This window comes from Mixophyes fleayi, chromosome 6 (assembly GCF_038048845.1).
Source record: "Mixophyes fleayi isolate aMixFle1 chromosome 6, aMixFle1.hap1, whole genome shotgun sequence".
Classification (NCBI taxonomy): Eukaryota; Metazoa; Chordata; class Amphibia; order Anura; family Limnodynastidae; genus Mixophyes; species Mixophyes fleayi.
Window position 1 is genome coordinate 163,885,787 of NC_134407.1, and position 14,874 is coordinate 163,900,660.

The 14,874-nt window shown below is 41.4% G+C and overlaps 1 protein-coding gene across 10 annotated transcripts in view; it reads right to left on the reverse strand.

Moving 5' to 3' along the window:
* SRCIN1 (SRC kinase signaling inhibitor 1) overlaps positions 1–14,670 on the reverse strand; it is a 258,626-nt gene extending 243,956 nt beyond the window's left edge. For 7 of the 10 annotated variants that reach the window (XR_012677690.1, XM_075177031.1, XM_075177039.1 and 4 more), the window contains exon 1: positions 14,391–14,670. Coding sequence is in view for 8 of the 10 variants with exons in the window: in XM_075177031.1 (XP_075033132.1) it covers positions 14,391–14,412 (22 nt within the window). In the remaining 2 variants the exon portion in view is untranslated. The remainder of the gene's footprint in view (positions 1–14,390) is intronic. The other 3 variants (XR_012677691.1, XM_075177041.1, XM_075177040.1) reach the window with 1 other exon arrangement.
* Positions 14,671–14,874: the final 204 nt, after the last annotated feature.

Here is a 14,874-nt window from a genome sequence, read left to right on the forward strand (position 1 = left end):
AATTCCCAACCAACGCCTTATCTGTGTGGAGTTTGTATGTTCTCCCGGTGTTTGTGTGGGTTTCCTCCGGGTGCTCCGGTTTCCTCCCACACTCCAAAACATACTGGTAGGTTAATTGGCTGCTATTAAAATTGACCATAGTCTCTCTCTGACTGTCAGTGTGTGTATGTTAGGGAATTTAGACTGTAAGCTCCAATTAGGCAGGGACTGATGTGAATGATGCAGAATCAGTGGCGCTATATAAATAAATGGTGATGATGAAATAGACAGCAATAAAGAAGCTGAAACTGGATCTCAATATATCGAAGCTTTCTTTAAAAGGTTAATTGATAAATGCAATTACAGAGTGCCCATTCTTCTTACACATTTTACTGTTAATGCATTAACAGTAGTACAATAAATCCTAAAATCTCCCATCTATGTAAAATGTTATCCTGCTCTGAGCCATCAGTAGTCATTCTGAATGTAGAATAAAGGCCAAAAGATATTGGAGAGTAACTGTTGATAGAAAGGGCAAAGAAAAATCTAATTTGTCTACTTTTTATGCCATTACAACTGATTGTGTGCTTTGTGAGCAATGACAGAAAGGGTCATTTTACAAACTATTTCCTTGAGGGCACAAGTCCTTGGAATTGCCCATAAAAATGAATCTGCAGGTTTGCGTATCCACCAGGTGGGAAAAGTAAGAACATCACTTCAAAGTCCAACCGATTAACAATTTAGGAAAACATCCCAAACAGTTTTATTCATTTGTCTCCAAAAATACTGCTCTGTATAGTTTTATTTATGTTTAGATTAATCATGAGTCAGAGGACATCTGTTTTTATTAGGTGTGTTGCTTATGTGCTTGCAGATTATTACTGTGTTGATCAAGGAAAGCACCTATAAATGTAGTTTGTTGTCTGCAGAAATGCAACTGGAAGGTGCAACATTTACCTCATTAAAAGAAAAGATAAAATCTCGGGTGCTTTTACAGGTAGAAAAAGTCTCTGCCCTCTCCCTCAGGAAAAGTCTGTGTAAATTCACTCTCTTCATCCCTGTCTCGTTTAAATAGTCTTGTCCTACAAAACAAAATCTTGTACTATCCAACACTTCCTATTGTACAGTGCAAACCTTTGTACCGGTACCATCTTCTCATAAAAGAATGGACAATTCACTGATTCCAAAAGATCAGATCATTCACTGAAAATATCTCCGCTGCTGTGAACATTCTGATCACTGGATTGGCTTAAATATTTGGGACATCCCCGATAAAGAGTAGAAACTGAATAACAAACCAATAATCAGACCTTGGTCAACCAGGCCTGTAAGATGGTTTACATTAGCTAATATTAAAGATTCATGAAACACAGACACTCTGTAAATGTACTCCCTGGAGTTGTTTTCTAAAGAAATAGTATGGGTAATGGTGGTAAAAAAAAAAAAAAAGATAGGGCACCTCTACACCTAGGGGTCATGGGCAGCATACAGGATGGATGACTTTCTGCTGGTATGGACACTTACTCCATGTTCTCCCTCGTCTTTTGTTGTGCAGGTCACTTACTCCATGTTCTCCCTCGTCTTTTGTTGTATGGGTCACTCACTCCATGCTTTTCCATCACTTTCTGTTGTCGGGGTCACGTAATTCCATGTTCTCCTCTGACTTTCTGCTTTCTGGGTCAAGTACTGCATGTTCTCCCCTGATTTGTTGCAGTTTGGGTCACTCTATATTCTCCACTGACTTTCTGATGGTAAGGACATTTGCTCCATGTTCTCAACTCTGACTTTCTGCTGAATTTTTGGGGTAATTTACTCCATGTTCTCCCCTGACTTTCGGCAGTCAGAGGGCACTAACTCTTTGCTCTCCTTGGCTTTCTGCTAGTAAGGTCACTTTCTCCATGTTCTCCCCTGACTTTTGCTGTATGGGTCATTTATTACATGTTTTCTCCTCTGACTTTCTGCTGGTACGATCAATTTCTTCATTATTTAAAATTAAGCAATTTGAAAATTGCAATATACATATAAACAAATAACTTGGGAGTCTAATTTTCTAAATTGAGTTACTTAGAGAAGTATTTATGTTGAAACACTTAATACAAGAAATGACAAAAGTTATGTGGATATTGAACGCAATGTCAAACTGAACAAGCACTAACTAAAACCAAAAACTTGATCTTGCCATTACGAGGTAATACCCCCCTGGTCACTAAATGATTGACAGAAAAAAATATACTGGTTAAAAATTAATTGTTCTTTTTTATTAAGCAGTGATGCTATTGCTATTCATTTTTAAGCTGCCTTATGGCTAAAATACAGCACTTATCTATGTTTATTCTTTAAATAAGGCTCTACTATTTGTTATCATGCAATGGATGCAGAAAAGGAAGGAAAAATAAATGAATGGGTTTTTTTTGTCTTTTGCTTTTGGATTGCCATGGTGTTTAAAATATTTACATTGTATAGATATAATTGGTATTTTGTTCAAATTGCAATTTATTTTTTTTTCTGTATTTTGTGGGTTTTTTGTTTTTGTTTTATTTATTTGTAACACATTACATTTAATCAAGTCTACTTGATTAAAAAATACAGCACTTACGAGAGGCGTTTAAACATATTTGCTCTAGGCAGTAGAAACTCTAGCTGACCCTTATTAATGAATCTTAAAAGATTCATTTTAAGCTCTAGAAACCACACATGGTAAGATTTTGACTGTTCCCCACTACTACATTTAACTGCCCCTGATAACTAAGGCCAAGTGCTGCCTTGTGGCACAGTTGGACTCAATCCATCCATACCTCTTCAATAGAGGTTCTACTGAGGTTTATTGCAGGGCTATCCACATCCCCTCACGTTTTCCCTAAAAAATAAATGGAAATGAGTTTGTTGCTGCATATTCCAGTTCTAAGATTCAGGAAACTAGGGAGAGAGGCATGTTATATAGATATTACATGCCCCTAACATTTTTGCTAACCACTCACCTAACTACTATACTTTTCAAGCTATCAGTACCAATAGGAACCTATAAGAGTGTAACCGATTTAAAAATTCCTAGCTGATTGTTCCAGGCAGCCAGTGATGCTCGAAGCAATATATTTACACCTCCCCCCACCGCAACATCATAGCCTGACAGTTCAAGTCCACTGATGTTGATGGATAATTCTGAGGTGGGGGAAGGGGTACTCGAAGAGTGTAAGCATGCAAGACTCCCATCTTGAAATTTTCAAATACATTAGGCTGTTACAGGTAACTATTGGTCATTCATAGGCAGCGGTTTCCACAGTCAAAAAGATTATTTAAGTTAGGGGACATGCTATATTAAAATGCACAAAAAAGTGGAGTTAGCCTTTAATACAAATATGGAATGAGTGGAATATGTAAAAGGCTTAGACATTAGAGTTCAAAAACAACAGAAATACATCAGAAAGAACTTACCGCTGCAATATAATCAGAGAAATTATAGGAAGTTTGCACAGTAGCTATTCAACAATTTCTTCTTATTAGGGAAACCTGTTATTATGCACATACAGAAACAGAGAGAAAGAAACGCTCTTGGCAGCATGGCTTTACATGGCGTTAATGAACATGATAGAGTAGAGTCCTTATTGACAAAGACAAACAAGAGTAATTATTCAGAGAATTTGAAAGAAATATTTTCAGCACAACTTTTTGAGTAATGCGACAACACAATTTAAAATATAACAAAACTACTTGTAAAATATTACGTAATAGGTAAATAATTTTTATTACATTTATTGCAACTATTATTACATATATAAATTAAATGTACAACTTCTAAAGTCTGGGCTTTGCTTTTCCCACTAGCTACCAGGAGTGTCGTTCCCTGTGTACCCCAGCTACCAGAAGTGTCGTTCCCTCTGTACCCCAACTACCAGGAGTGTCGTTCCCTGTGTACCCCAGCTACCAGGAGTGTCGTTCCCTGTGTACCCCAGCTACCAGGAGTGTCGTTACTTGTGTACCTCAGCTACCAGGAGTGTTGTTCCCTGTGTACCTCTGCTACCAGGAGTGTCGTTCCATATGTACCTGTGCTACCAGGAGTGTCGTTTCCTGTGTACCCCAGCTACCAGGAGTGTCGTTCCCTGTGCACCCCAGCTACCAGGAGTGTCGTTTCCTGTGCACCTGTCACGACTTGCATTCTGCAGCTACTGTCTGCAGTGACTTTATTGGATTTGTTGGGTATATTATATCCTACTTGTAGTACTACTGTCCACCAAAGGGGCCACTGTGCTACTTGGACTATTTTTCCTCATTATCACTGGGAGTTGTTTCACCTGCTGCTGGCCTATACAAACCTGCCTGCTTCAAACGGTCTTTGCCAGATCATCAGGTCACTCCTATGAGCATTTCCATGTGCTTTGTTCCTGTGAGCATTACCTAGTGCTCAGCTCCTGTCTGCACTATGCAGTGCTCAGCTCCTGTCTGCACTATGAAGTGCTCAGCTCCTGTCTGCACTATGAGGTGCTTAGCTTCTGTCTGCACTATGAGGTGCTCAGCTCCTGTCTGCACTATGAGGTGCTCAGCTCCTGTCTGCACTATCAGGTGCTCAGCTCCTGTCTGCATTACCAAGTGCTCAGCTCCTGTCTGCACTATCAAGTGCTCAGCTCCTGTCTGCACTATCAGGTGCTCAGTTCCTGTCTGCATCACCAAGTGCTCAGCTCCTGTCTGCACTACCAAGTCCTCAGCTCCTGTCTGCACTATCAAGTGCTCAGCTCCTGTCTGCACTATCAAGTGCTCAGCTCCTGTCTGCACTATCAAGTGCTCAGCTCCTGTCTGCACTATCAAGTGCTCAGCTCCTGTCTGCACTATCAAGTGCTCAGCTCCTGTCTGCACTATCAAGTGCTCGGCTCCTGTCTGCACTATCAAGTGCTCGGCTCCTGTCTGCACTATCAAGTGCTCAGCTCCTGTCTGCACTATCAAGTGCTCAGCTCCTGTCTGCATTACCAAGTGCTCAGCTCCTGTCTGTATTACCAAGTTCTCAGCTCCTGTCTGCATTACCAAGTTCTCAGCTCCTGTCTGAATTACCATCTAACGGATCAGTTAAGTCTTCAACATTGTTGTTCCCATTGAACTGTTGCTCTGACTTTTCATCTCTGTATATCTGTGCCACGATCCGTGGTGGACTGTTATCTGTGTTTCTTAATAAAACCACTTTAACCACTTACCCTCTCTCCGTGGTCATACCTGGGAAATCCTGACAGCACCCCAGTGTCGTTCCCTGTGTACCCCAGCTACCAGGAGTGTTGTTCCCTGTGTACCCCAGCTACCAGGAGTGTCGTTCCCTGTGTACCCCAGCTACCAGGAGTGTCGTTCCCTGTGTACCCCAGCTACCAGGAGTGTTGTTACTTGTGTACCTCAGCTACCAGGAGTGTCATTACTTGTGTACCTCAGCTACCAGGAGTGTCATTACTTGTGTACCTCAGCTACCAGGAGTGTCATTACTTGTGTACCTCAGCTACCAGTAATGTCATTACTTGTGTACCTCAGCTACCAGGAGTGTCATTACTTGTGTACCTCAGCTACCAGGAGTGTCATTACTTGTGTACCTCAGCTACCAGGAGTGTCATTAGTTGTGTACCTCAGCTACCAGGAGTGTCGTTCCCTGTATACCCCAGCTACTATAAGTGGTGTTCCCTGCGGATCCCAACTACCAGGAGTGGTGTACCCCAGCTACCAGGACTGGGCTTTCCGGTTTACCCCAGCTACCAGGACTGGGCTTTCCGGTTTACCCCAGCTACCAGGACTGGGCTTTCCGGTTTACCCCAGCTACCAGGACTTGACTTTCCTGTTTACCACAGTTACCAGGACTGGGGTTTGCCTTTTTCTCCTTGGTTTTGAATGATACATCTAGATGTTCAGCTCACCGCCTTTTAAGGTGTACGACTACCCTCCACACCTCTGGAAATTACTTTTGGAAAGCACCTAGAAATGCACTTCTCCACCAAAGTGCAACATAAGGGCGCAAAAAGGGTCCCATTAAAACTATAGAATGAGCCCACAAGGCCGCTATCTCTGAGCTGATGCAAAATTCCAGTCCTTTTGTATAGTGGAAAAGGGCATGAGCTCCACCACACAGCAATGAACTTCCCTAAAAATACACCTCCCTCAGCCTTTGTCTCATTACAATAGCCTCACTCTGAGTAAACATTGTTTTTGCATTGCTCTCCAGTGCGCTTACTCCATACTCTACAAGGACCGCCCTCACTTCATCCAACTCCTCCCTATCTGTGCAAACTTTTGCTCCTCCACACTCTGTGCCATCTTGTTCCACAAACCTGAGCCAGTGTTCTCCCCAGCACCAATTTCCCTGGTGTCCACCCGTTTCAGTCCTATTATAATAGAATAAACCATTGTTTCTCCTATTAGAGCAGGCACTATGTGAGCACTACAGCCAGTAGTGTGTGTTAGACCACTGACCACCAGTCTGGCCAGTCCTGCCAGGTGTGGGCAATAACCTCCCTACAAAATTATTATTATTGCAAAGTATTACAACTACTCCCACCCAGCTACTTTTTAATGCCACCCAGCTGGCAACATTTTCTGGGCAGAACACTGCGTCTTTTGCCGGAAATCTAGTTGCTCATTGACATGTCTAGGAGCATGGCAGGACAGAAGCAGATTTAGCGGACATTTGTGCCTTATAAAAGGACCTTCTATAATTGCAATTTTGGCTAATGTATATTAATTTACCTGAGATGTTACTGTTAGTAGCTGGGTCAGCAAGAGTGAAACAATAAGTAAAGAATATTTAATGCTGTTAAATGTATCATTCTTGTACAATTCTTAAAATATTACCCTAGACAAGCCTATTACTGCTATTGTCCTCTATCCTCTGTGACACACAATGCTGATCAGTGTACCAAAATGAGCAGCAGTCTCCAGTTACTGTAAAAATAATGAGCACAGCACTGCCTTTTGTTCTCCAACTCTAAGGATTTCTAAAATCCGTCCCACCATGTACCACAATGCCAGAAATACTGCCTGTCCAAGCAGCGGAATTTGCATTTACACCAATTGCTACATGAGAGACACAAACTTGTGTAAACTGAATTGCACACATGGTCTGCCCTATATTTGTCACATAGGTGCATGGAAATGATTTGTCCAGTTTTTTGTTGTTTTTTTTAAGTACGTTTTATTAATAGTAACATCGTATCTTTAACATAATTACAAAATTCTCAAAAGGTACATTAACAAGTACTTGTACATATATAGATAGACACAATGTACAGTTTTTTTCTCATCATGCTTTTACAGTGTAGATTTGACTGCGTGTTGATCTTGTACCGTGAAGATGTTATTTATTTTTTTATTTTTTTTAAAGCAAAACAGAAAGAAAAAAATAATAAAGTGAAGAGAAGGGGGGTGAGTAAGAATGATGGGCAAGAAAGGGGGGGGGGAAGAATTAGAGGGGTTAGGGGTAAGGAATTCACGCCTTTAACAAGAAGAAGTCAGATCCATTAATTTCAATAAGGGATTGGTCTTACTAGAATTGAAGCAGGGGTTGATTATGGTGTGAGGCCCATGGAGACCAGACTTTATGGAAAGACACGGAGGAGCCCCTCAGCACACTAGTGATGTGCTCCATTTGGTAAATATGCCAAACCCGACCACAGACCATTTGGAGAGTAGGGGGTGTGGGACTTCTCCAAGAAGCAGCTATCTGGCAAGTAGCCGCGCTGATTATGTGCCGGAGGAGCTTATGTGCATGTGTAGGGATGTCCGGGAGAGGCAAGGGTAATAGTACATGCTTAGGGTCGGAGGGTATGGGAGTGTCGAGGACCGCTGTAGCTAGTGTAAGAACCGATGTCCAGTACGAGCGTATTCTGGGACAGTCCCACCAAATATGCATAAAGGTGCCAACATGGCCACAATTTCTCCAACATGTGGGGTTCGTTTGTGGATATATAACATGGAGCCTAGCAGGTACATAGTACCATCTATGGAGCAGTTTATGGGCATTTTCTTTGATACGGACATTTATGGAACAACGCGCTGTCCATTCATAAATGTCCGACCATTCTTCTGGATCTAGGGACGTTCCCAGGTCCGCTTCCCACTGTGCTTGGAATCGGTCCTTGATCTCTGTGGAGGTGGGGAGTAATGCGTTGTATAGCGTTGAAATGAGACCTTTTGAGGATGCTCCAGAGAGGCACAGATTCTCAAATGTCGTGGGAGGCCTAGAAGATAACTGAGTCTTGATCTTTTGGTGATAGTGTCTAATCTGTAAGTATTGGTGGAACTGTCCCATCACAAGCCCGCACCGGCTCGCTAAGTCTGAGAACTGAGGGAATGTTTGTGTCCTAGTGATATGATTTAGTAGCAATATTCCACCTTCCCCTGCCCATTTTGTGTGCATAGGGCGTGCAAGACCAGGTGTAAAGGCTGGGTTTGTCCAGAGGGGTATCATTATCGATGGTGTTGGAGACAGATTCGCCATTCTATTACACCGGGTCCAGATTGAGAGGGAGAGAGCTATTACTGGGTGAGTTCGGGCGGGGGCTGGGCGCTGAGCGGTTGGAAGCCAAAGTGCAGAGCAAATCGGTGAGCCTCCCAGAAGGTCCGATTCTATATCAACCCAGACCCTAGTTCCGGGCGGAGAGTGCCATTGTACACATTGAGCTAATCTAGCCGCATAATAATAATTCCGAAAGTTAGGGATGCCGAGGCCACCTGCCATGGGAGGGCGCTGCAGAATACGAGCAGAGATCCTGGGTCTTCTATTTGACCAGATGAATCGCCTTACAGAGGCTTGCAGCAGTTTTAGGACAGAGGGGGGAACTCTAATAGGGAGGGTGTGAAAGAGGTAAAGCAGTCTGGGGAGCAAGTTCATTTTCACTGATGTGATCCGCCCCACCCAGGATATCATGAGATTGTCCCAGGAGACCATATCTTTTTTGAGAGAAGCTATAAGTTGGGGATAGTTTGCCCGGTAGAGATTTTCTACCTTTCTGGTAAGTCTAATACCCAGGTATTTAATACATTCGGAACTCCAATGAAAGGGGAAGTTTAGCTCCAGGAGCTGCTTTAGCTTAGGGGGGATATTGAGATCCAGGATATCTGTCTTAGTTGTATTGATCTTAAAATTCGATACTATGGAAAAATTGTCAAGTTCTTGGAATAAATTGGGTAACGATGTTAGGGGATTGGTGATGGTAAGGAGGATATCATCCGCATAAAGTGCAATCTTATAAGTGCTAGATGATAGCTGTATGCCGGAGATGTTGGGGTTCTGACGTATTTTCACGGCTAGAGGTTCTATAATTAATGCAAATAAGAGGGGGGAGAGGGGGCATCCCTGTCGGGTCCCATTGCGAATCTGAAAGGCCGATGAGGAACACCCGTTCACCTGGACAGAGGCAGTTGGATTGGCATATAAGGCAGAGACTCCCTCGAGAAAACGGTCTTCGAAACCATAAGCAGCGAGGGCTTTCATCATAAAGGGCCAGGATTTGTCCAGTTTTACAAGCTGTGTCCCTCCATAGAAATCTCTGATTAGCGCCTCACAATTTCAGGGCTGTTCAAGATTTTTACGTGGTGGGGACATATACAAATAGAAAATGGATGCTTGTGGGCTCCCACCTATTTTATAGAAAATGACATCAAAGAAGAGAGGGTGCAACATAGACAGATATACATACATACATACATACATACATACATACATACATACACTAAATACGTTGCTGTAATGGCTTTGTGAGTCCCATCAAATCAGCCAAAAAAAACCCTGTGTCCTGCAAGGACGACCTTGTAGTGGGTTCAAAGAGGTTAAGCAACGTAGTAATGAAAGTATGATTACAATGAAACTCTGAAAGGGAAAGATGGACGGCTGAAAGGAAGGAGGGGATTTATTGATTTCCAATCACTGCTTAACCCTGTGACTGCCAGATGGGATCACTGTTCCAACACTATGCTTTACTGCTACTATTTATGATGTTATAAGAGTCAACTAAAAAGCGACACCCAATATATATTGAAGCAGCAAATTAGATTATTCCAGCACTTTATAATTGGACGTATAAAGTACTTATTATGTGTATTGTAAGAGTGGGTCTGGAATATATGGGTCTCCAAAACCAAATAACTTATTTTGAAAGAGAAGATGTGCTGGAAATGAGCAAACAACTCTCAGACCATTTTGTTTACCTAGCAAAAAAAATAAAATAAATTATGATTTCAGTCCAATGTCCTTTTAACCTTTTAATAGCACAGCATCAATGTGAAAGTACTTGTCTGGGACTCAGTATGTACCATTTAAGATGCCCACACACAGTGCAATTTTTGCAAAAGTGACCAACAATTGTATTGTGTGTATGATACTAGGCAATTATTATACCTAATTAAAATCCGGTCTTACTGGTTCAGATCTCACTAGAGAAAAATCAGGTTGAACAAATCACCATGCTGGTTGGGTCATCTCTCAATCTGAAGGCCAGATCACAGTGGTACAAGTAATAAGAAAGGGGGAATAAAAGATTAATACACCTGAGAACCGTCCTTCACAGTTACAGAATTTTTGCAGCAAAAGCAAATTAAATGAGATCATGAAAACAATGATCTAGCATATTCTACCACTGCACATATGGTTGTGTTATTTAATTAATATCACAACAGCAAAAAGTGTTTTATTCCATTTCATCCCTGCATAATAAGGTTAACTCAGACAATTTAGGAATATTGTAGCGTCACCCATGATACCTTGTGATGAATTCACTAGGACGTGTATGTGGTATCAGTGGGCTTCAAAATAGATATCTATTAATCTATATGGGGACAGACCTTTCAGTATTAGTAGAATTGAGTAGACGGATCATGAACAAACCTCCACTAATTTCTGTACCATGAGTAGTGCATACATTGTAGTGATCAAAAACTATTTTGAGTACTGCTGACACAGCCTTAACCTGCCGGTGAATGCAGAGCAGGGTAATGCATCACATGTGGCTTTATGGCAATACTACGTACATACCCTTAGCAAGATACAGCAGAGACAAAGATATTCATTCTTCACAGGACAGAATACAAAAACATTATAAAATGTAAAATACTATATTAATAGTCCAGTACCCTGAAGACCTGTAGACTATCCCTGACGTAAGCACAAGCTAGGTACCAGCTCCAACACTGTAGAGATTATCAGAGTCATGGGCAGTGGTAAATGTAGCACATACGTTACCAGCATGATAAGGAAGGGGTGCACATAGTTTTGTTTATTGCAGAACTAGTTGGTCCTGGAGCAAAGGTAGTTTAATAAATCACAGCCAGAGCATCGCAAATGTTTATCTCTATCTCTAGGTCATTTATATGTAATAATAGTAATTGTAACTATTGGCCATCAAATTTAACATAATTCCTCTACCTGGTGGTTTATCATTTGGTCCAGGGCAAAACCACATCGAGGAACAACTATTTGGATATAATATCCCTGCTCCATTTTGCTAGTGGGACCACCTAGATTCTCCCCTCTTGTACACGTTTGTGCAGACTAATAGGAGCTTCAGCGCATATGTGGGAGCGTCAGATGGAACATATGAGTCCTGCCACGGTGGGCATGACAGTACACACATTACACTGAGAACTCCTGAATAGATGGACACTTTATAGGTACTCAGTTGTCATTTAAGTATTCCTGACATACTTTTAAAGCTGCACTACTATATAGTAAGGGGCCACAGGCAAAATGGCTGCTCCTTTCCCTATTACAGCCCCGCCTGAACACCACAGTTGGGGTGAGTGACCAACCACAAGCCACAACAGGCTGTGCCTTGTCAATGGTCCTCCCACTCACACTCCTTCTGCCTCCGTTTAAAAGTGGGTAAATAAATTGCTTTGTCAGTTCTTTATTACTGGACAGGCAGAACCCTGAGAAACATTCTGCATGTAACAAGCCCCAGGGCTCCGCTTCTTACTAGGTGATAGTGCAGCTTTAAAGGACAATTATAAAAGACCTTTAATGCATGAAACAATCAAATACAAAGTTTTCTTTATCAGTTCCCTTTAACATGTAATTCTGGTCCTAGTACGTAACTTGAGGTGGACAAAATTAAATAGAAATTAGCCAACAGTATGTTTGTTATTTAAAGAGCAACAGTTAAGCTCCAGCAGAACACTTTCGGTGGATAACTTAGTTTGAATTTGTCCAGCTGTCTACTATGGCTTGTATGGCACTCAATTATAACAACAAAAAATGGTTTGTGGAAGTGTTCACGTCAGATTATCTTTACTTACAATTATGAAGTACACACGCTAAGATAGTGACACCGAACAAAGAGACTGTAAAGGGTCTACAGTACGAAATTAACTAATGGTCTTTCACCTAGGTAATATAACCATCCTCCTGAAAATCATGCATGTTGTTAACACATTAGAAGGATATGGACAGCTAAGGATAGATACTGATCAAACATTCTCGAGCAAGAAATTGAACTGACATCTTAAAACCAAATGGTCAGCGTTGAAAACAGATGCAGTAGCATTACAACAGGCCGGTAGACACAATGCTCTGAATTCATTAAACTTTGTTGAACATTTCGCCTACTATTCCAACAGGAATAAATGAAAAAGAAATGGCAGGTGAAATAAGAAGTTGATATACATGACCCATTTCGCTTAGTCCAGTGAATGACACTTGTTTTGTATCCTGCATCATCTGTAATGTATACATGCCCAAAATGCTGTTCTGTGGCGCCAGCATTTGTAATAACTAACTGACGACTCTGAAAGCCTCCAGCCCACTTACACCTGGATATATACAGAGCTGATAAATGAAAAGGTATATTGCAGGTTGTCACACAATACATACACCGCACCAAAATGAGAGCCAGACTGATGTTAGCGTTAGCTGTATTTATGTGAAAACGGCTGATATAGTAAACTCCGCACTAGGCCTACTTTGTTTACCTTGGGTTATATGATGCTGATTATATTATACTAGGCTCATCCAAACAGGGGAAATAGACAAACATATGATTTCTGAATATACACAAAATTTCAGGCTAATAAATATTCAATCATTTTTTTTAAATGTTCTTATAAACTGATGGCAATATAAATAATAAAATACAGTATATACTTATATCAATATCAAATTAGTCTGATGTTTTTAAAGGTTCTGTATAAGAGACCTCCATAGATCCAGCACCGCACATAACAGGTACATCCATGAGCCTAAAATGTTAGTATACCAATAGGTATAGGGTGTTAAATTTCTTCTGTAGATTATTCAACAAACAAGACAGTGCAGGTAGCTTTGTGAGATCATATAGTGTATGAATATGTAAATGAGTACAGTTCACTGCTGAGGAGGTCATGCCACTTTCTGCAAACCATCTCCGCAAAGCAATATTGCTTTATGTGTATTAATCACCCAGGATGCCCCAATATAAATAATTCAAACCGCAATACATAACAGCCTCAAGAGCTTGCAGTCCAAGGTGACACTCTCAGTTGGGTCACAGAATAGCTTGAATCGGAGACATTTGAAGTTGATTTTTCCCTGCAGGGAACCTTAGTCTCTGCAAAGAAATATCTCTCAATCTCAACATCCTTTGTACAGATAACATTGAAGCCCCTTTGTTTTATCACTGAATTATTCAAACAAAAATGTCTTTTTTAAAGAAAGGAAAAAAAAAAAACATGATCTCATTGGTTTCTGATAATAGATCCCAGACACAATACAAAGCTACAATAACCGCACATAAAAAGGGAGCACATTAATATTGCAGGTGATTTCATATCATGGTTACAATCAGATCTCCAAACCTCAAATGCAAGAAAAATTAAACCCGTCAATGCAGTGATTTATTGTATATTACAACACATTTATTGTAGACTGAAAAAAAAAAAAAATCAGCTCCTGCCATACATTAATACCTGCAGAAAAAGACACCGCTGGACAGCCTTTAGTGTACACAATGTTATTAACCTGCCCCATTGAGTCTCTATGGTTCTCCTTTAATTAGAAATACTGGCTTAGTAACAATAACATATCCACATTGTCCAAACACTCACAGACAAACCTCTACAGCTGGTATGTGTATATATAATAATGTTGCCTGCATACAGTTTCTAGGGCAGAGAGCTGTACGGTCCCAAGAGCCCAGAAAACCAGCCCTGCTTCTTATGCTGACAGAAGCCTTTCTATGTTCTGCATGGCTACAATGCACCCATCTCCCTCTATTTCCATCTATCCCTGCTCCCTTCCTGGTCACCTAAAGGGCATCCCTGTGCTGTAAACGTCTCAGCATCTCTTTCTTCTCCTGCACATCCGTGGAGAGCTGAGCATCTGCAGCATCACCAGCTCCTTCTCGCACTGCCAGCACCCATCCGCTTAACACACATGTCAAGAAATACCTGCTACTTAAGAATGGATGCACAATTTGGGGGTGACATGCCTTGAGAAGGTGAGTTGCCCATGACGCTCCCTTCCTTTCCAGCTTTCTCCTTGCGAGTCGATCAGGCCGAGAAGAGCATTGAGGTGGGAGGTGTGTGGAAGTGAGAGAGGGAGAAGGAGACAGAGAGAGGGTGTGCAAGTGTGCGATGATGATCAGGGGAACAAAACAGGAAGAGCTCAGTCTCTCATGATACATTAATGGGCAGTGATCATTCTCTGCTCTCTCTTTCCCTCTCTTAAAGGATCCCACATTAAAAGAAAGGAAAGGTGTCTGGAATAATGCTGGCCGATTCTTATGCTAATAAGCAGCAGTCTAATAGGGTAGAAGGGGAAGGGCAAAAAAAGGGAGAGACAAATGTCATTCATTAACATGACACAAATACATCAGGTCGCTGGGATTCCCTACAGAAACCTCCTCCTAACTTCATAAAATAATCATACAAACACAGGCCTGGAAATGAATATTGATTGAGTACTGGAATGAG